This window comes from Muntiacus reevesi, chromosome 10 (genome assembly GCF_963930625.1).
Source record: "Muntiacus reevesi chromosome 10, mMunRee1.1, whole genome shotgun sequence".
Taxonomy (NCBI): Eukaryota; Metazoa; Chordata; class Mammalia; order Artiodactyla; family Cervidae; genus Muntiacus; species Muntiacus reevesi.
The window spans coordinates 3500809-3521235 of record NC_089258.1 but is presented as its reverse complement, the minus strand read 5'-3'; the positions used below and the strand labels follow the sequence as shown (position 1 = coordinate 3521235).

Here is a 20427-nt window from a genome sequence, read left to right as displayed (position 1 = left end):
AGCTTTAATGGAAGATAGAAAGGCTTTGGGCTTCCTGGGTGGCACTGTGGTAAAAAATCTGCCTGGCAACGGAGAAGACGCAAGAGACGTGGGTTCCATCTCTGGGTTGGGAAGATCCCCTGGAGGAGGGCATGGCAATCCGCTCTAGTATTCTTGCCTGGAGAATCCCAAGGACAGAGGAGCCTGGTGGGCTCCACTCCATGGGGTCGCAAAGATTTGGACACGACTGTGCAGCTAAACACACACCCAACAGAAAGGCTTAAGATGCAGAGCTGGGATGCTCGCCCTTTTCCCCAGGCCGACCCCCGGCCTGGCTGATTCAGTGCTTCCCTGCCCAGCACACACAGGCCTGTTCCAGCCCAAAGGCCATCATGCCAGGAAGCAGCATCCCTCCTGTTCAGGTGTGGCAGTAGCTGCCAAAAACCAGCCACACATTTGTATCTGAGAGGCTGGGTGACCACACAGGTGGTTCCTGCCCTGCCTTCCGGGCCAGGGAGCAGAGGTGGCCCCCTCAGGGCTGTGGGTGACAGCTCTCCCGGATCCACCCTGGACGGACTCAGAGAGCCGGGCACCTCACAAGCCCCATGCACAGTTCCCCAGTCAAGAGTGGTCCTGCCAGCTTCTGCAAGACCAGCTTCCACACCCTTCCACAGAGACCACAGCTTCTAAAGGAAGCCCCACGATTAGCCTATTATCCGCAGGAAAAAAAAACCTTTTCAAAGCTACCCTGTCGCCAGCCTTCTCTTGCTCATTCCTCTACTACTAATTGAATCAGGTGATGCATCTGCACGCCTGCCTCCTATTAAAGTCTGAGAGAAACACGAAGGAAGAGGCGGCCTCACACGCTGTGATCTGTGCCCCAGCACTGTGCCTTACTGCCAGACACTCAAGAACTGAGGGGCTTCCCTGGTAGCTCAGTGGTAAAGAATCTGTCTGCCAATGCAGGAGACACGGGTTCAATTCCTGGTCCCGGAGGACCCGACACGCCGCGGGGCAACTAAGCCTGTGGGCCACGACTATTGAGCCTGTGCTCCGCAACAAGAGAAGCCACTGCGGTAAGAGTAGCCCCCGCTCACCGCAACTAGAGAAAAGCCTTCACATCAACAAAGGCCCAGCACAGCCAAAAATAAATAAACGATAATAAAAAATAATCAGTGGAGAAGGGCTCGGAGGTACACTGTATTTCATTCACAAAGCGGCATTTTAAGGCCCAGATGCACTCTCCTCCCCAAACGGCCATCTCCTTGCTGAGCATCTATGTCCCATGGAGTGAGACATTTCATGTTTTCTGGGGCCTAACACGCAGGATACGAGCCCAGGATATGAGCCCCGTGAGAGCCAAGCTCCAGAGTTGAGGGGAACACCAGAGGGCGAAGGACAGGCTGCGGGGAAATTTTCCAGACATTACTGAAGCCAGATTTCCCACAAACGCTGCTGTCCAATCAGCTCCGTAAGGCTGAATGATTTACGTGCAGGCAGGGACCAGGTCACAGCTGGAGGGGATGTTCTCCTGTTTCTTCACACACCCTTCCTACCAGACAATAACAGAGAAAGAGGACAAAAGACCAGAACCACCAGGCTTGAAGTGCTAAGGGTCTCAGAGAAAACACGCCAAAGGTAACATCCTGAACGCTCACCTTTCAGTCTCCAAAATCCACTTGCACGTACTACTTTCTGCACAGACAAATTATTTTCTAAGTTCGAGGGGAGGTATTTTTGTTTCCCTGGATGCCGAAGAGAATGGCAAGAACGTCTGATCCTGGATGAGATTTCATACCAATGAAAACCCTCATCCTGGGAACAGAGCTCAGGTGTATGATTTAAACCAAAGTCGAATGACAAGAAGGGTTTCCAGACGGGAGGAGAGATGAATGGGTGCTGGGGATGAAAGTGAGGGGCCAGACCACAGGAGTCTAGTGTTGGTAAAACAGGGTCATTCTACCAACAGATTCTCCCAACAACAAAGAGTGTGCTGCTAGGGGAGCGGGGGATGCTTGGGGTAGGCAGAGAGTCCCTGCCTTCAAGGAGGTTACAGTCCAGAGGGGAGGGAAAGAGCACACCAAAAATCATACAAATAAAAAGTTACAAACTAAGGGGGAGAAATGGTTGGATGACATCATCGACTCAATGGACATGAGTTTGAGCAAACTCCAGGAGATAGGGAAGGACAGACAAGAAGCCTAGAGTGCTGCAGTCCATGGGATTGCAAAGAGTCGGACACAACTAAGCAACTGAAGAACAAACCATCCTGAAGTGAAGGGCAAGGTAAAGATGCTGGGACAAGAAAGGCGGGGACCGAGTTTAGACTTGAGGGTTCCGGAAGCGACTCTGAAGCAGTGACCGGAAGCCTGGGGGGAGTCACGCAGGAGAAGCGCGGGAGAAGGGGGCCACCTCGGGATGCAGGGAGCGGCAGGTGGGATGTGAACAGAGGCCCCGAGGAAGGCGATGTCACTGCAGCCAGCTGGGTACCAGGGGCAGAGCGCAGCCTGCACTGAGCCCTGAAAAGAGGACAGTCAGCTGACCCTCTATGCAATGTTTCAGTCCCTTTGGTTCTGACCTGAACACAAGCCATGGGGAGTGATGGTGTTCCCGTCACCGTGATGGGAGTGGCGCCAGCAAGCCTTCCAAGGTGAGGAGCGGCCCCTTCATCCTGTCATTCCCACCAAAGTTCCCCCAAAATGCCCCAGCTGTCTGGGCTCACCCATCCTTGCTGCTGGCAAAGCTGGATGACCGTGGCCGTGCCGGCTGACCCCTCGATGACTCAGCTTCCTGGTAGTGAGCTCATAAAATGGCCCAGGCAGGAAGGAGTCAGAGAGCTATAAACAGAGCCTTCCAGAAGCATCGGCTCCATGGCTCCCCTAGATTCCAGGGTGGGACTGTGGCCATTCGACATTTCTAGAATTGTCTGAATGAACAGTTCGCAGTCTTCTAGTGTTGGAGTTAAAGGTTTCAAGAAAATTAAATAGACTACCATTTCTTGGCAGATACTCTAGGAAACAAGGTCCCCCAAAAGTATTTGGGCATCTAGTTCTTTTCCTGCTAGCTCCCTGGTAGAATTCCAGGGTGTGTGTGTCAGAGGGGGTGGGAGTCGTCTTCCTAGCTTCCTCCTTCAAGCCGAAGTGCGTGCAAGTCTATACTTTACACTCCAAATCAAAGGACAGTGCCCAGAGTTATATAGCCCATGGAAATAAAGAGTAGAACTTTTAGAACTAGAAGCCTCCTAAGAAACCATATAGTTTTAGTTCCATTTTGCCATTTTACAGATGAACAAACTGAGACACAGAAAACTGAAATGCTTTCTAAGAGTCACTCAGCTGGTGGGCTTCTGGTTATCACAAGCTAATTATAACTCACCCTAAAAGGCAAATTAAACGTTCCGTGTGTGTCTCCAGAGAAAGGATCAATTTTGCTGTGTTTTTCCTCCTTTCATTCCCTGCCCTCCATACTCAAGCTCTGGGTTGGCAAAGGTTCTTCCTGCCCCTTCAACTCTGGCTGCTCAGACAGGATCAGAAATCTGTTTTCAATTTAAAAGCCACTTCTAGTAAAAGCCCAGCTCTGTAGTTAACTTTCGTTTTTTTAGGTTGTGAAAGGGAATTTCAGAAATTTTCTTATGATTAGATTATCAGAAAACTCAAAAGACCCTGGAAGAGACATTCAAGGGAAGGTTAAAGTGAGAATTTTTACCCCAGGTCAGGGGAAGCGTCACCGGCTGGCCCAATCACAGACGCCAGTGGAGGACACAGACTGACTGACTCCAAGGATAACAGAACCTAAAACTGTCCCCATACAGAGCCCCTGGGGACAAACTGCAGCACCCACTCCTTTGCCACCTCCTTCTGAGCCTCAGAAAACTTTCTTGGAGGCAAAGAAGGAACTAGGAGTCACTCCAACTTGTCAATGTATTCCTTATTATTATTCTGTTGTTTTTACAAAGAAAAATTGCTGAAGCTGACATTCTTTCTTTTATAATCAATGTATTTTTCATCTTGCTTTAGGTATTTTTTAAAATTGAATTATAGCTGATTTACAATGCTATGTTAATTTCAGGTGTATAGCAAAGTGATTCATATATATATATATATATATAATATTTTTTCAGATTCTTTTCCATTATAGGTTATTATAAGGTATTTGAATATAGTTTCCTGTGCAATGCAGTAGGTCCCTGTTGTTTATCTGTTTTATATATAGTAGTGTGTATCTGTTAATCCCAAACTCCTAATTTATCCCTTCCCAATCCCCTTTCCCCTTCGGTAACTGTAAATTTGCTTTCTTTGTCATTGAGTCTGTTTCTGTTTTGTAAATAAGTTCATCTGTAACATTTTTTTTAGATTCCACAAGTGACATCATATGATATTTGTCTTGCTCTGTCTGAGTGAAGCTGATATTCTTGCTGCTCTGAGAACTAATTATAAATCTTCAGTCATTTTCAAAATAAATTTACTTAACGCTTCACACTTCCTGGCATAAATACACTCATTAATTAAGTGATTGTCTATGAAGCCAAGATTCAAGGGAAAACAGTTTTTAAACACAAGTACACTAAAAGAGAGTTCTCTAGTCTCTCTTGCTCATTTTAGGTTATTAACCCTTTCTCTGACAACCCCTATTCCAACAGGGCATCTTCTATGCCTTAATGTCCAGCAGATACAACTTTTGCTTCTACCCCAATTGTTTCTCCTGGGGCACAGCTCGACATTGTTAAGCGACACTGAAAAAGGGCCACGCATGTCCTCCTTCAAAACACCCAGCAGGTTTAGTAAGAAAGACCTCAGATGCCAGGGAATCCACAGACACAGGAAGAGAAGGCTGGCCGTGGGGTCGGTCAGTTCTTGCCCATGTCACAGGACTGGTCTTGTGGAGAAACAGGACTCAGTTTTTAGAAGCTGGGAGATCCAGGAGCTTTTCTTTCTTAACCTGGACCAATACAGGCACCAGAAGGAAAATCCTCAAGAGCCAGCAGCTTCCAGCCTTTATCAGAATCACTGGAGGTGGATGAACAAGCCCCAGGAACTGAACTCTCTGCATTTAGAGAAGGATCCACCAAGAGACAGAAGGACTCAAAGAAAAGAGAGAGCAGGAAAAAAAAAAGTCCAACTATTCAGTTTCCTTTAAAAAGTGACAAGGAGGGGGCGACCCTGGTGGATCAACAGTAAAGACTCCGCCTGCCAATGCAGGAGACGCACCAGGTTCGATCCCTGGTCCTAGAGGATTCCACATGCAGTGAAACAATTAAGTCACTGCGCTCTAACTACTGAGCCTGTCCTCTAGAGCCCAGGAGCCACGACTACTGGAGCCTGTGAGCCTAAAGCCTGTGCTCCACAACGAGAGAAGCCCCTGCAGTGAGAAGCCCAAATACTGCAATTAGAGAGCAGCCCCCACTTGCCCATGCAGCAGTGAAGACTCAGCAAAGCCAAAAATAAATGAATAGAAAGTTTTTAAATGCCATTAAAAAGAAGTAACAAGGAATGAGACAGGAATCTGAGTATCCATCACAGGTCCCCATATGGGGCTCGAGACGAACCTCTGTCATCGCTACGCTTCTCTCGTCACCCTCTAAACTGTGATCTGGGTTACTCTGGCAAACTCTAAACCTCACCAAATCATGTGACTGTATTTAATTTTTAGCTACTTGCCTGGCTGCTGCTCCAGCGGGCATTTGCCACTCATGTCACCCATCAGTTAGGAGCCGATTATGAGCAGAAATGCCCGTGACATGACAGCTTTCCTCCCTTCCTCTGTGTTATCGACTCCTTTGCTCCTCAGCTCTGCAGGAAAAGTTCCCACCGGGGGAGACTGGGCTTCCCTGGACACTGCCAAGCAGTCACTTGGTGGTCGAACAGTGAATTAAAATTCAGAATGCAGGGGGAGGGAAAAAGAAGGAATTTCAGAATGGGGGGCAAGCCCTGGTGTGACCCCCACACCAAACACAAAAACTTCCTCGGCTGATTCTGTGGGCAGAAGGCTCAGAGCAGAATCTCAAAATCAGAGGGATGGGAGGATACAGGTATCCTGGGGATGGCCAGGCATCTTGGGGACAGGCTGTGACATTCCAGGGGACAGGGAATCATACAGTTCTGTCCTACCATCGACATCGCCTTCAGTCTAGATAGATGGTGATATATTATTTCTTCCAGGGGTCCTTTTCCTGACCACTCTCGACAAGGTTTGGTTTCTGGGAGAAGAAACTCATCACCCCTTCCAGGGATGATTCAATGATACCCGTCCTCCTGGCAGACAGGGGACTTCTGTGGGGACGGACCTCACAGGTGAGAAGCCTCCAGGCTTCCAGAACCTGGCACATGTGGTCACACCCACATGCTCCCACTTCTGAATTAATTTCGTCATTAAAATGAAGACTAGGGGATGATGCTGCACTTTTACACATGCCTTTTAACTCTTTCTCGGTAGAGAAATTTCATGAATCAGGCCTGTGCAAGCCAACACTTAGCAAACAAGCCGTGGAAACAGTGACTAAGGAAAGAGAGCTGGCTCTACAGCCCATGACATGCCCTGGGCTCGTCCTTAGACGTTTGCACTCATGTACACACACACCAGCATCTCCTTTCCCTTGGAAACGTTTCCTCCTGCTTTTTCAGTGTGGCTTATGAGATCTGATCGTCAGGCAATCACTCATTCCTCTAACTCAGGCTGGAGACAGGCCTGGGACACCCATGGGATACAGCCTCTATTCCAGGGGAGCAGAGCTCCCCACTGCAAGTCAGAGGCAGGGCCCTGCATGTTTCCATTCCTAGCAAGCAGGCTGGCGAGCTTCCTGCGGCTGCCAGCACCCACCCTCACATCCACCTTCCACACCATCTGCCGGGGCGAGGCAGCGTGCCAGCAAAACCCCCTCCCTGTGGGCAGTGTGAGGAATGGAGGAGCAGGGACCCCAGCACAGAGGCACCTGCGCCCTGCCGCCTTCCCTTCTTACTTTCAACCATCACTGGCCGTGAGTAAGCACAGCACGCAGGGCAGCGAGGCACAAAGGCAGGCGGGCGTCACAGACACAGCGTCACGCTTCAGGACGACCCGCCACCTTCTCAGTCCCCAGCCTCACCCGCCTGCCGCTCAAGGGGACAGACTCACCTGCAAAATGAAAAGGAGCCTCTAAGGTGATAACCCCACGGAGATGAACGGGAGGGGCCCCCACTCCCTGGAGGAATCCTTAATCACTGGCCTTAATCACAGTAGTTGTATGCAGGCCTCTCATCGCTGGTCCGACATCATCAATTTTAAATGTATTTCTGAGCATGCCCCAGAGTGTAATTGGCTCTTCCTGATTACCCAGCGAAAGAGGTGGCGGCAGACGGCCACCCTGGTCTTTATTCAACAGATGGGAGACACAGCGAGTAAGGAGAGAGGCTAAGTGCCCATGGTCACGCAGCTGCAGCGAAGCTGCAGGGGCCGGAACCAGAGCCTGGACTTTCCATTCCAACCAGCTAAACCTACCCCTTTAACAGGATCCCCGTTTGATAACAAATACCACGGCCTGGCACCTGCAGAGACCTTTATACTCTGTAAATGGTATAAAAGTCTGTTGACTGCAAAACAGGCTGTATTTTCTTACCACACGTATTAAGTAGAACTGAAAGGGAAGTGCAGCGGGCATTGTAACTCTTCCCAATTTGAGATGAGAAAACTGCAGCCCTAGCAGACCAAGGAACTATGATGTGGTACTCTTTCCATAGGTCATTTTTAGGCTGTCTTCTGGAAAGGAATCCTTAGGCTAATCCAAAATCAAGTTGCTATACTGAGTCCAACTTTCACTCAGCGCTAAAATGAGAATGTGCCATAGCAGCTGCAGTTTGCTCCAGAGAAAGAAGTCAGAGAGAGCCAAAAATATCCCATGGCAATAACTATTTGTGATCATCCCCTTGCCCTACATATTGGAATAGGTGACCAAGGAACTCCTACCTATATGTTAGAGCTCTGAGTTCCATGCCCAACTATGACTTTTTGCCAGAGCTTCCTCAATTCCAGTTTCCCCCTCCCAAAAATGAAGCTGGGACCCCAAAATCTCCTCTCAGAACCCAGCTTCAGGACGCTGCCATCATTAACATGAGTCTACATCTCAGCACTTCACATGCTCACTCCTACCGATTCCTTTCCTCAACTTGCCTCTAACATGATCCCAGTTTGGTAATAAATACCATGGCCTGGCACCTGCAGAGAGTTTTATACTTTGTCGGTGGTATAAAGGTCTGTACTAGTACCTCCAGTGCTGGTATAGCAGAAAGAGGCGCAAGTTCCAGGCCATGTTAGTGTTCTAAAGCTTAGTTTTCTCACCTATGAAATAAGAAACTGTGGGTGCCTTTTCCTATCTTCAAAGGAGAGCTAAGAGGATCAAGTGACAGAATATAGGTTAAAACAACACGAAAATAATGCAATATACAGTTACAACAGCAACATACAAGCATACCCAAGCATTCAAGCAATAACACTTTCTGGGGTGGTCCAGTGGTTAAGAATTCACCTTGCAATGCAGGGGACGTGGGTACGATCCCTGATCAGGGAATTAGGATTCCACGTGTGGAGCAACTAAGCCCATGTGCTGCACAACTCCTGAGCCCACCCCACCTGCGACAGCTGGAGAGCCCAGCTCGGCAACAGAGATCCCGCCTGATGCAACAGAGATCCCGCGCGCTTCAATTAAGATCCGACGCAAATGAATTTAAAAAATCAGTCTAAAAAAAGTAATAACGCTTTCAGAAATGGTAACAGGAGCTAATATAAAGTGAGAGCTTACCACTTACCACTGACACTATTCTTAACATTCTAGTTGTAGCATAATTCATTCTCACAGCAACACACTATGAGGTGTGCAGTGCTTTATTCCCATTTCACAGATGAGAAAAATGAGGCAGAGGGAGGTTTCAGCAATTTGCCAGGGGCCGGCCAGGCAGTCTGGACTCAGAGCCTGTAGTGTTAACCTGAAAAGCCCTTCATCATTCAGCATATCACCTCTGATATGATTGTTATATGGTGTTAACCTGAAAAGCCCTTCATCATTCAGCATATCACCTCTGATATGATCTGTCATTAATGGGGCCTGTCAAGGTTTAGGCTTTCCTGGTGTCTCAGAGGATAAAGAATCTGCCTGCAATGCAGGAGACACAGGTTTGATTTCTGGGTCAGGAAGATCCCCTGGAGAAGGAAATGGCTATTCACGCCAATATTTTTGCCGGGAGAATTCTATGGACAGAGGAGGCTAGTGGGCTAGAGTCCATGGGGTTGCAAAGAGGTGGACACGACTGAGGCAAGCCTCCTGCAAACGTGATCCCCCCTGAGCTATTCAACAGCCCTGTTCAGTAGGTAAACAGATGATGTCAGTCCAGGCGACTAATAATAGTCTATGAAACAAGGAGACACCAAGCCAGAGAAATAACTCATCCAGGTTTCCAAGCTGATGAGTGGCAGGATGGGGACTTAAATTCATGGGGCCTGACCCCTCCACCCCCAGCCTAGGACCCTTTCCGGGGGTCCCAACACCAGCACAAGTCTGACACACACGCCCCCCTCCCCAACGCCTGCCCACAGCAGCATCTACAGGGAACAAAGGCTGAGGCCACACTGAGAGATCCATCAGGGGCCTCTGCCACCAGACCTCAGGGGACAGTGGCTTTCTGAGTCGCTCACAGGATTTTGAGTGTGATGGACCCGGAGGCTGGTGGCCCCGGAGGACGTCCTCTCGGGAACACGAAGTGGCAGTCCCTTCACCTGACCCACGGTGGCCAGACATTTCCTAAACCTGTTATGCAACTCTTGCTTCAAGCAAGCTGCTGCTGGGATTTCGCTCTATTTCAACATGTTTTGTTTTCTCTTCAGAGAGAAAGCACGAATGTGAAACCAAAACACTTCTTAGGGACCAGACAGCGGCCCTTCCCGGCAGGCTGGGATTACTGGGCAGGGGGCGGTGGCTCCCAAAGGTACCTTCTGGGAGCCAATTTCAGCTTCCAGGATGACTAACAACCGCAGGGGTGAGGAAGAGGATGTGTGTGTGGTGGGGGGTGGGGCACAGCACAGCTGAAGGCCACTGTTTCCCAGCGGGGAAGGAGCCAGCCAAAGAGCGCCCGGCGGACAGCCCCCGTGAGGCTGCCCGGCCCCAGAATTTCAAGATGGCAGCCTGAGCCCGTCTGAGTCCACACACCCCGGCCTGCAGCCACGTGAGAGTCAGTATCAACTGGGTCATCCTTCTCCCCAAAGCGAGCCGGTCTCCTGACCTAAGGGAAGGGTCTAATTACAGGGAGCAGGCTCTGGAATTAGGAGCCAGGGCTTATTTTGGTTGCCTGGGTGAGGAGGGCCCTCAGTCAGCGCGCAACGAATGAAGTGGTGTACAGATGAATAAACAGCCTCGTCGGGGGCTTGTGGGTTCCACCACAAAAACGGACAAAGGGGCCGAGAGACACTCTGTGTGGCCAAGGACAGTAGGGGTCCCAAACAACGCTGAGCAAAACAAAATAAAAACTATTTTGCACTTGTTTAATAGCAGGTTTTAAAGCACTTGCCCCACCCCCACCCCACATCTCTTTAAAACAACTGATTCATTCAACCAAGAGTCACAGAAAACCTTTACGTGTCTCTGGGGCTCAGCATGCCACTCAAGGTAGCCCAGGTTCATTCTGAAGGCCCCGAGGAGGGCCGTGTGGAGTCAGGTGGAGAGACAGACGCTCCCGGAAGTGAACTGAGATGATGAGGCTGCCGCTCGACCCCCTCAGGCCCCTCACAGGCTCCGCTGCACCAGCCAGAACAGGCTGGATTTTCAGTTCCAATCGACTAACTTCGCCCCTGTAGCATGATCCTCATTCGATAATAAATACCACGGCCTGGCGCCTGCAGAGAGCTTTAAGCTTTATAAACTGTGACCACTGCCAACCTGCTTGCATTTTCTTCCAAGACTCGATTAAGTAGATCTGAAAGGTAGGTGGGATGAGTATTATTACTCTTCCCTTTTTAAGGAGAGAAAACTGGGGATGAGCAGGATCGGCTAAGAAGGATTTGTGGGCACTCATTCAACAAATACTTAACTGAGCACCTACTGTGTGGCCGGAACTGTTTCTGACAAAGGGAACACCCAAGAGAACAAAGGAGTCCAAAATTCCTGTCCTTTGGGAGCTGACATTCGAATGAGGGACGGCAGACTGTGAACAATGGAGATCATATTACAAATGAAAAAAATACTAAACTATGTAAATAATACACATAAGTTAATGGTATTGGGGGTTACAGGGTAACACATGCTGTGGAGATAAGCAGGGCTGGGCAGTAGGGAAGTGTGAGCAAAAGGAGGGGAGAGAAAGGGCGGGTTTATTCAACTGTGACTCTGTGATCAGGGAAGCCTGCAATGTGGAGACAGCGGCTGAGTCCCCTGAACCAAGGCAGGAGTGGCAGGAGGAAAAGGAAAACAGATTTAAGGAGCATCACAGGGGCAGGAGTGGACAGGTCTTAGAAGCACATGGAGAGAGGGCACGGAGGGCAGAGATGCGGGAAATGTTCAAGACTATCCTCAAACTTCTGAGGAAGGGGGCCCAGGCCAAAGGGCAGACCAGAGGAGAGAGCAAGATGTCCATGATGGACACTGAGGCAGCCAACTGGACAAGTCTCCAAGGCAACAGGATAGCCAGCTCCCAGACAGACCCTACCAGAGACACGGATGTGCAACCCGTGAGTTATCAGCACCCAGGTAGAAATGGAGATGTGTCCCGAGAGACAAAAAGAGGGTGGACGACAGAATTCTGAGGAAGACCAGGAGGCTGTCTGTCATCAACAGGGACCGGGAAAACGGTGGCTGAATTTATTAGCCAGGAAATCGCTGGCAGCCTAGTGGGGTTTCAGCAGAGCAGTGGGCGCAAAGGAAATCAACCTGAATATTCACCAGAAAGGACTGATGCTGAAGCTGAAGCTCCAATATTTTGGCCACCTAACACGAAGAGCCGACTCACTGGAAAAGACCCTGATGTTGAGAAACGAAGGCAAAGGAGAAGGGGGCAGCAGAGGATGAGATGGTTGGAGAGCATCACCAACTCAGTGGACATGAACCTAAACAAACTGCAGGAGACAGGGACTAAACAGATGCAAAATGCCAGAGGTCTGGGGAGGGTGACAAGGGGAGAAGGTAGAGACTGAGTGTCAACCATCCTTTCCCAACATTTGTTATTTTAAGGAGAGAAAACTCTCGGGGCACATGGGGTCAAGGTGAGCTGCCTGGGGTTTGTTTGTTATTTAAGATGAGACAAGTATGGATTCAGAAATGCTCTTAAGAAGGAACCAATGGCTGGAGGTGGGGGTGGGGTAGAGGCCAAGATACTGGAACTGGGTTACTCAAGAGACAGATGACCAAAATAACTATAACCGTGACCTTTATTGAGAACTTAGGCACCAGACACTGCAGCAAAAGCTTTACATACGTCATGCCCACTTGATTCTTTCAATAAAGAAGAATTTAGGTCTTGGGATTCATATTCCCAATCTGTAGACAAGGAAACTGAGCTTAGAGAGGTCAAGTAAGTTGGCCCAGGTGGAGAGCCAGGATTCAAACCCAGGTGTACATCGGTGGTTGCTAAACCCACAGACTCTCCTTAGAAGAAGGAAGGACCCTCTTACTTTACAATAAGAGAAGGGGCAGGGGTTGGCAGGCTAGTAGGAAGGACAGTTAGAGGAAGAAGAATTTGATGGAGTCCTGGTTCCTCTAGGAATAGAGAGCAAGATGCCACACTGAGGCTGAAAAAAGTAGAAGGGTGGGAGTCTGAGAAGCAAGGTGGTCTGAGGCAGCTGCTGAGCAGGATGGAAGTCGACTGACGGAGCACGGGGAAGGCCAGGCTGGGGCCCCAAATGCCTGGCACACAGGGCAGCGGTGGACGCAATGTGAGGGTTTCTCCCGAAGGGCTGGGCTTCCCTGTGGGCAGTGGGTTGCTGGGGATCAGATGTGGGCAGGCAGGTGTTGGAAGATCCAAAGGCAAAGAAACTGTGGGCTGGGGAGTGGCTGCAGTGATGGGCTGTGGAGGCCCGGCTGGATGAGGAAGCCAGGGATGCGATGAGATGAGACAGAGAAGAGGTGAGAAGAGTGTGACCGTGAGACAGCTGTGGCCAGACTCTGAGCTGTCTGAATGCACGATTTCAGGGGTGGACAGGTTCAGGGCCAGGACAAGGCCCTTAGAAGTAACAGCCACGGACCTGAGTGGCGTAAAGAATAGAGGGATGTGGGACTTCCCTGGTGGTCTGTGCTTCCGATGCGGGGGGCATGGGTTTGATCCCTGGTTGGGGAAGTTCCACACCCTGTGCAGTGGGCAAAAGAAAAAAAAGAAAAATAGAATGGAGGGATTTGGATGTTAGTCAGGTGGTGACCAAAACGGAACACTCTCAGGATGATAATAGAATTCAGGATGGATGAACAGTCAGTGAGCCAGATGTCAACATCCAGAGGATGAGGGAAAGTGGCTGGATCACGGTGTTGTTGATGATGATGGTACTGAAGCTGAAAGGTCCCACCCAGAGGACAGTCCTACACAGGAGGCAATGATAAGCACTGTAAGGACTTAACCCTCACAGACACCCAGGACATCAGTGCCATCTTTTCCTTCTCTTATAAATGGAGAAGCCAGGCAGAGAGGTGTAAGACATTTGCCCCAGGTCACACCCAAATGGGAAGCAGGACCACAGTGTGGCTCGAGTCCCTCCCCCTACCCACCCCGCCATCCCAGGGGAGTAGAAGGTGAGGGGTAACACAGGGAGAAGAGGGGCAGACGCTGGTGGGAGTGGATGGCAGGAGCCTCAAAGGGAAAGGAGAGCTTGATAGGGTGAGCAAGCAACAGTGGGAGGGTAGCAGCCCCAAGGTGCCTGGTTTAAACTAATGGGAATCATCTCTACCTGAGAGGCACCCGGGAGAGGCCTCAGGAGAAGAGCAGGAAGGAATGTTCAGTGAAGATGTGAAGGAGTCAGTGACAAGGCACGTCCACAGGGTCCAGGGGAAAAGTAAAGAAGGAAGCCAGGGAAAGCTGGTTCAGGAAAGAGAAAGCAGGAAGAAAATTAGCTTCTGCATTTCATAGATAAGGAAACTACCAGAACTCCGAAAAGCTAAGTGTCCCACCCAACCGGTAAGTCAAAAGCCTAGGATCTGAATTGCCCCAAGCCAGTTCTCTGCCGGTGAGAATTCAGGCTCAGAAGGAGTCTGAGGGCAAGTCTGCAGTTAAAGTGACTGGAGGAAGCTTCCTATGAAAAATGGCAGCAGTGAACATTCCAAGGTGTTGGCCGGGAGAGGAGGGCAGGCTTTGGGAGAAGCAGAACTCACAAGATTTAAAAACAAAAAGAAAACTCTCTGGGCAGGAAAGCTTGGGGACTAAGGGAGATAGGAAAAAAGCCAGAAAGTTCAGGGGTTCAAGACAGACTGCCATAGGCTTCCTTGAACACAAGCAAGCCAGTTCATCCAGGGCGTCAGGGAATGCCAGAAGAGTCCAGACCCCAAACCTGTAAACAAAGGAAAGCAGGACTCGAGTCCGGAGACTGATCACCACCCCAAAGATCGAGGGGACAAAGACCCTAATCAATGAAAGGGCCACAGGTGGCTAAAACGTGCCCAGGGGCAACCAGGAAAGGCACAGGATGCCCACTCCACAGAGCCATGCCCCCTGACTCACGTGACAAGCCCCCTACCTTGAGGGCACGCCCCCTACCCCTTGTGTGCCCTAAGGCGCGATTTGAACAATGTAATTGAAGCCCTCCTCCAAGTTAGCCCCAGTGGCTCGCCCTATTGAAGAGCTGAGGCCGCCTTGGCTGCCCGCTGTAATCTCAGGGACTCCCCTCCAAGCCCTCTGCCCTGGCCTCGCCCTCCCCCATTTCCGGACAGAGGGGGTCAGCGGCAGGCAGGAAAGTGGCCACGTGGGGGCCAAGCGCTGTCTCTGGGACCAGATCCCTGCCCCCACTCCTCCAGCAGACCCCAGCCCTGGGCATCAGCACGCGGCCTGCGAGTTCATGAAACGAACAACAGTACAGAAGTTCAAGAAGAATTCCTCGCTGGAATCCACGCCACTCCCAGATCCACCTTATAGAAAAGTGCTCCTTCCCACTGAAGGAGGATGGAGAAGAAGGGAAGGGCAGGATCGGAAGGAGACTGAAAAATCACTGTACTTTTGTCGCAAGAAACGAGAGCAACTTGGGATTTCACACTCTTTCGAAGCGGAGTGGCATCTCCTGGGCTGTACATGGTTTTGAAAGCACTGGAGTGAGTGGGAGGGACGCTGGCAGCTGCCTTCTTCACCCCGTCCCGTACTGAGGACCCTAGCTGCCCGCTTGGCACTTCGAAGACCAAGATGAGCAAAGTCAGAGGTGGAGGAACGCTGAGCTGCCTGGCACCTGCCCACCTCGCTGCTGCTGCTGCTCCTCGGAGCTCAGCACTGCCAGCGACGGAAACCCCCGAGGCCAAGCGAGGCTTCCAACTGGCTCGGCACCCACCGGCTCCTAGAGAGAAGGCTTAGACTCAACCCGCTCGGCCGGCTGTCAGCGCCCTGCCATCCGGCTGCACCCTAGCGGGGCAAGAGGGCTTCCCCCAGCAGAGCTTAAAGGGACTGCGTTTCCCTGAGAAGCAAAGCAAGAGAAGGGTCAGCGGAAGTCCTCTCGCTTCAAATCTTTCCTGTTTCCTTCTGCCCCTGCTTTCGCCACCGCGGGACGCGCGGCATGGTCGGAGAGCGGTGTGCCTAATCTGGTTGGAATTTCCTCCTCCACCCACCTGGCATTCTCCCCACAGTCCTGAGCGCTCCGGACCAGGGGTTCTCACGTCCACCCCAAGTGCTGGTCTAGGCGACCATGCCGCTGGCCCCTCTGGAGCACCAGAGAGAACGAGGGGTATGGCAGAGGAGCTGCAAAACCCCAGCTGGCATGGAACACGTCGTGGCGACCTCTGGGTGACAGCCCTCCAGGGTCCCCTCGCGCCCTCCCGTGGGACCACTGCGAGGTCCTGGCAGCTGGTCCCCTTACAGATGAGTAAGCAGTCATATGCCACCACAGAGGGGCCAAGGGAAGGAGGGGGAAAGTTGCCAAAAGTCTTCTAAATCCCCACTTAAGAATCACAGGCTGTTGACTGCTGGAACCCGAGAGACGTTAGTGATGATGAGGTTCAGTGTTTTCTCAGACTTTTTGGCCTCGCCAGAGGTACACTTTGCACAGCCACTCAGGGAACACATACACACAACCCAGACTATCACAGAGCAACAGTATTTCTTACTGCATGCCACACATGCTTGTATTAATATTTCGTACTCTCACCAACCTGGCTTTTTAAGAATGTGGCTCCCACTAATGGCCACCACCCATTTTGAAAAATGCAAGTCATTAAGGTGACATTGGGTAGAAGGGATTTCACAGAAAAGTATATGCAGTATTACAATGTGAAGCATTAGCCAAGCTGGTTTCCACACAACAGAGCAGCTTGCTGGGCTCAGAACTGAAAGTGACCAGTCCTGAGCACCATGGTCCACACACCACACAGGAGAGAAAAACTGAAAAACACAGGCCCATCCCACACTCTCACTGAACATTACAAGATCAAGGTTAAAAATGTGTGCCTTATAGAATACAAACAAAACAAAACAAAACCTTTTTTTTCCTTTCAAGATATAATTATTGACTGGGCTTCAAGTGTAATTAATTATTTCAAATTACAAGTAACATAAAAAGAGGACAATGAAAAAAAAAAAAGAGGACAATGAGTGTTCTGTGTTCGTAGAAAGGGGGACAGGTGAAAAATAGGAAATATTGAACATAGCCCCCATTTTACTAGTGACAGAACAGTGCGGAAAGAATGAACCAAGTTAGGGGCTGGGCTTGAACCCCAGCCCAGGGCTCCTGACTCAGTTACTCACAGTCTCCACCATCCTGTTATTTACGAAGAACATAGTGAAGGGCTCCCCAAGGGGAGCATTTCCCTGTCTGAAGCATGGATGGTCCCTGACATCTCATGTTGGACACAGACACTTGTGTTGGTCTTAGCACACCTCTATTGCAGCCTTCCTGGGGTCACACAGCAGGGCTCATGCCACTTAACTCTCTCTGTGCCTTTTAGCTCCACTGCAAAATGAAAAGAGTAATCCAAGGAAACTGTAGCAAAAAAAAAAAAAAAAAAAAAAAAAACACCAAGAGGTGCTTTAAAGCCAAACCGGGATGCTCAAAGCCAGAACCCCCAAGGGTCTTTATTCAGAGCCAGGATTATAATCCCAGAATCTAGAAATTGTTCCTGCTTAGCTAACCCAAACCTGTATTTTATTTATTATTTTTAAAATTTTATTTTATTTTTTGGCTGCACCACGCAGCATGTGGGATCTTAGTTCACCGACCAGGGATCGAACTCGTGCCCCCTATGTTGGAAGCGCAGTTAACACTGGACCACCAGAGAAGGTCCCCAGAGCCTTCATTTTACAGTCAAGTTTCACAAAATGACTTGCCCAGGACGGCTAAACCAGCTCCTTTGACCACACACGACATTAACCTGTCCACAAGTGAAAACTGCTACAGAAATCAATGCTAAGTACATAGTGACAAGTGGATCAAAACATACCAACACCTAGAGGGCAGAAGGAGGGGCAGGGAAGAAACTAAACATAGATCACACAACTCAAACACATGCAATTAACCCCTCTTAAGGGGCTTCCCCAGTGGCTCAGCAGTAAAGAATCCACCTGCCATGCAGGAGATGCAAGAGACCTAGATCCCTGGGTCAGGAAGATGCCCTGGAGAAGGGAATAGAAGCCCACTCCAGTACTCTTGCCTGCAGAACCCATAGACAAAGAAGCCTGATGGGTTACAGTCCATAGCGTCGCAAAACAGTCGGACACAACTGAGCAACTTAGCACACACAGGAGAGCATCACAGGGAGCTCAAAAGGCATAACTAACCCTAAAGACAAGCTCCAATGATGCCTTGAACCAAACTCACAGCGGAGGTCAAGAGCCTCAGAAGTGGTCTAGTTCTTTGATGGCTCATGCCTGCTCAAATGACATCTCCTGGCTCCTAACCTTCCCACACTCTGTCCAAGGCACTTGAGATGACAACTTCAAATGTGGGGACTTTTTATTACATGTGAAGGATTATTTCCTATACAAATGCCACCTGGTGTCCATCCAGGGTCTTTCTTGGAGGAACTTTGAAAACCTAAGAGAAAAGATCTCCCTGTGGCCTCCATAACCCTGGCAGGCAAGGATCGTTCCTTTAATCTCCCTCTGGCAAGCCGTAGAGCAGAGGGATGATGACTCAGACCCAGCAGCACAACATAAGACTTGGGGCTCACCTTAATGTGAATGCCCATGGCCTTCTTTCTGGACCCATGTCTGTCCAGCCACTGACCGCCAGCTCTAAGAACTGGTCAGAGCAGGGAACACCCTCTGCAATAGACATTCTGGCCTTCCCACCGCTCATGTGGGGCCAGCATCAAAAACAAAATACAGATGCTAGTTGGGGAACTCTACTGAGTCTGCCTTGGAGATAACTGCCACCTCGAGAAGCCCCCAAATCTCCGAAGCACGCCGGGGCTGGAATCGCGGATACCGGTGGCGCATGAGCACCGGCAGGCTAATCCCGTTCACCGCTCTGTGCCTCAGTTTCTTCATGTTAATTCCCACGGCTGCTGTAGGAATAAGATGAGTTCTGCCTACACAAGTACAATGTATCAATAATAGTATTGCTTCCCCATAGCACTCTATCCCCCGGTCATTCTGTATCCTGAACAAGCTGACTTAGTGCAGCTCAGGCAAAAATCCGCCTGGTTAAAGCTACCTCCTGACAGCAATGCGTTTAAAACTACCCGGGAAGCGCGGGGCAAACTGAACGGCTATTGCAAAACCCCTAAGAAAGACTACACAGCACGCGCTCTCCCTGCCTGCCCTGCAACAAAATGAGAAGGCAAATGTCACTGTGAGCCTCACTGCCTCTCAGCTGCTCGGCTGCCAAAGGGCGGGCGGCCGGGCCAGCCGGGTCGGGGCCACGTTTCTCGGCGCGAGTGTGGTTAGCGCTCCCGGCGGCGAGCCCCTCGGGGACGGCGCACGTGTGTGGGAGCCCCGATCACCCGGCAGCGGCCAGCTGACGCCACTCGCCGCGGCTCGCACACCCAGCGTGCCAGTGGGAGCCGCGACGAGCCGGGACCGCAAACCCTCCGATCGCGTGGCCAGACATGGTAAGACTGCTCAAAGCCATACCCGCCGGCTCCGTCTGGAGCCCCGCCGCCACCGCCGAGGCCAGCGGTGCTCTCCCCTTTTCCTCGCCGGCGGCAGCGCCGCCAGCAGCCCGGGCCTGGAACTCGGCGGGAGCGGCGAAGCGGGGCGCCGGCTGGGGCACCCTCGTGGGCGCGGAGGGGGGGTTGCCCCCGGGGGCCCAAGCGCACAGCGGAAGGAGCTGCGCGGCGCACTCCCAGGCGCCCCGGCTGCGCGCGCCAGCTCCCGGTGGGACCCAGGAGACCCGGGGGCGCCGCGGCGCTAAGGAGAGCGCGGTTGCGGAGGGCTGCTTCCAGGCTGCGTCCAGGAGGCTCCCGCGCGGGATGCATAAGCACACGCGGGCGCTCGCTCCGTCTCTAAAGTCTCCTGGCGCCTCACCTTCACTGAGTCTACCGGGTACATGACCGAGTGCTCCAGGATCCCGGCCATCGCTCCGGCTGTCATGTGGGTGGATAAGGAGGCGCTGGTCGGCAGGTTCTCATAGTCCTCCGACCCGGCGTCCTTGCAGCCGCCGCCGCCATCTCGGCTGTCCCCATCCATCCTGCGCGCCCCAGCCTGGCTCCCTACGCCGCCGCGGCGTAGCTCCATTCGCCGGTTCCGCGCGGCGCGGGAGGCTGCAGGAGGCGGGCGGGGCGGGGGAGGGGGCGAAAAACTTCACTTCTTTAAAGTGGGAACCACCTCCCCGGTGCTGCGGGGCCTGACGCCATGGCGGGCTGGGGTGGAGCAGAGGGGCCCGAGACACCAATCACTGAAAAGAAGGGACTGAGCTACGGCCGCGCCATTGGTGTGCAGGCAGTGGGGACCCGCCTCCCTGTGTGACGTCACTGTCCACTGCACATTTTCAAGCTACCGGACGGGGGCGAGAGGAGGACGTGGGGTGTCCCGGGAAGTCGTCTTACCTCCTGGTGGGGTGGTGCTGCCTGGCTTGGGGCAGGCCAGGGGGCAGCTGCCGGGAAGGGTCACCCGGATCGCAGAAGGGGAAATGCTTGAGGCTGGAGGGGGATCCGGAACAGCGGCCAGTCTACCCACAGAGCCCGGGGTTTTGTTGCGAACACTGTTGGTCAGCAAGCTTTGGCATTCCTTGGGCCTGGAGCACTGCGAATATCATTTATGGAGCAGTTATGGTGGCCGGAGGAGGAGTGGGGGGGGGGGTACATGGGGGTGGATAGAGTTCCAGAATTGAGGACCCACTGCGCGATACGAGGGGTGCACCTCCTCTTCTGCAACACAAGAG

General features: G+C 51.5%; 1 protein-coding gene across 2 annotated transcripts in view; it reads right to left on the bottom strand.

Annotated features, from left to right (window-relative positions):
- The window catches only part of SLC25A37 (solute carrier family 25 member 37), a 46829-nt gene extending 26923 nt beyond the window's left edge, over positions 1–19906 (bottom strand). The window contains exon 1 of one of the 2 annotated variants that reach the window (XM_065946381.1): positions 19572–19906. In XM_065946381.1, the coding sequence (XP_065802453.1) occupies positions 19572–19781 (210 nt within the window). In that variant the 5' untranslated portion in view covers positions 19782–19906. Of the gene's footprint in view, positions 1–2557; positions 2677–19571 lie in introns of those variants that run through there. The other variant, XM_065946382.1, reaches the window with a different exon arrangement.
- Positions 19907–20427: the final 521 nt, after the last annotated feature.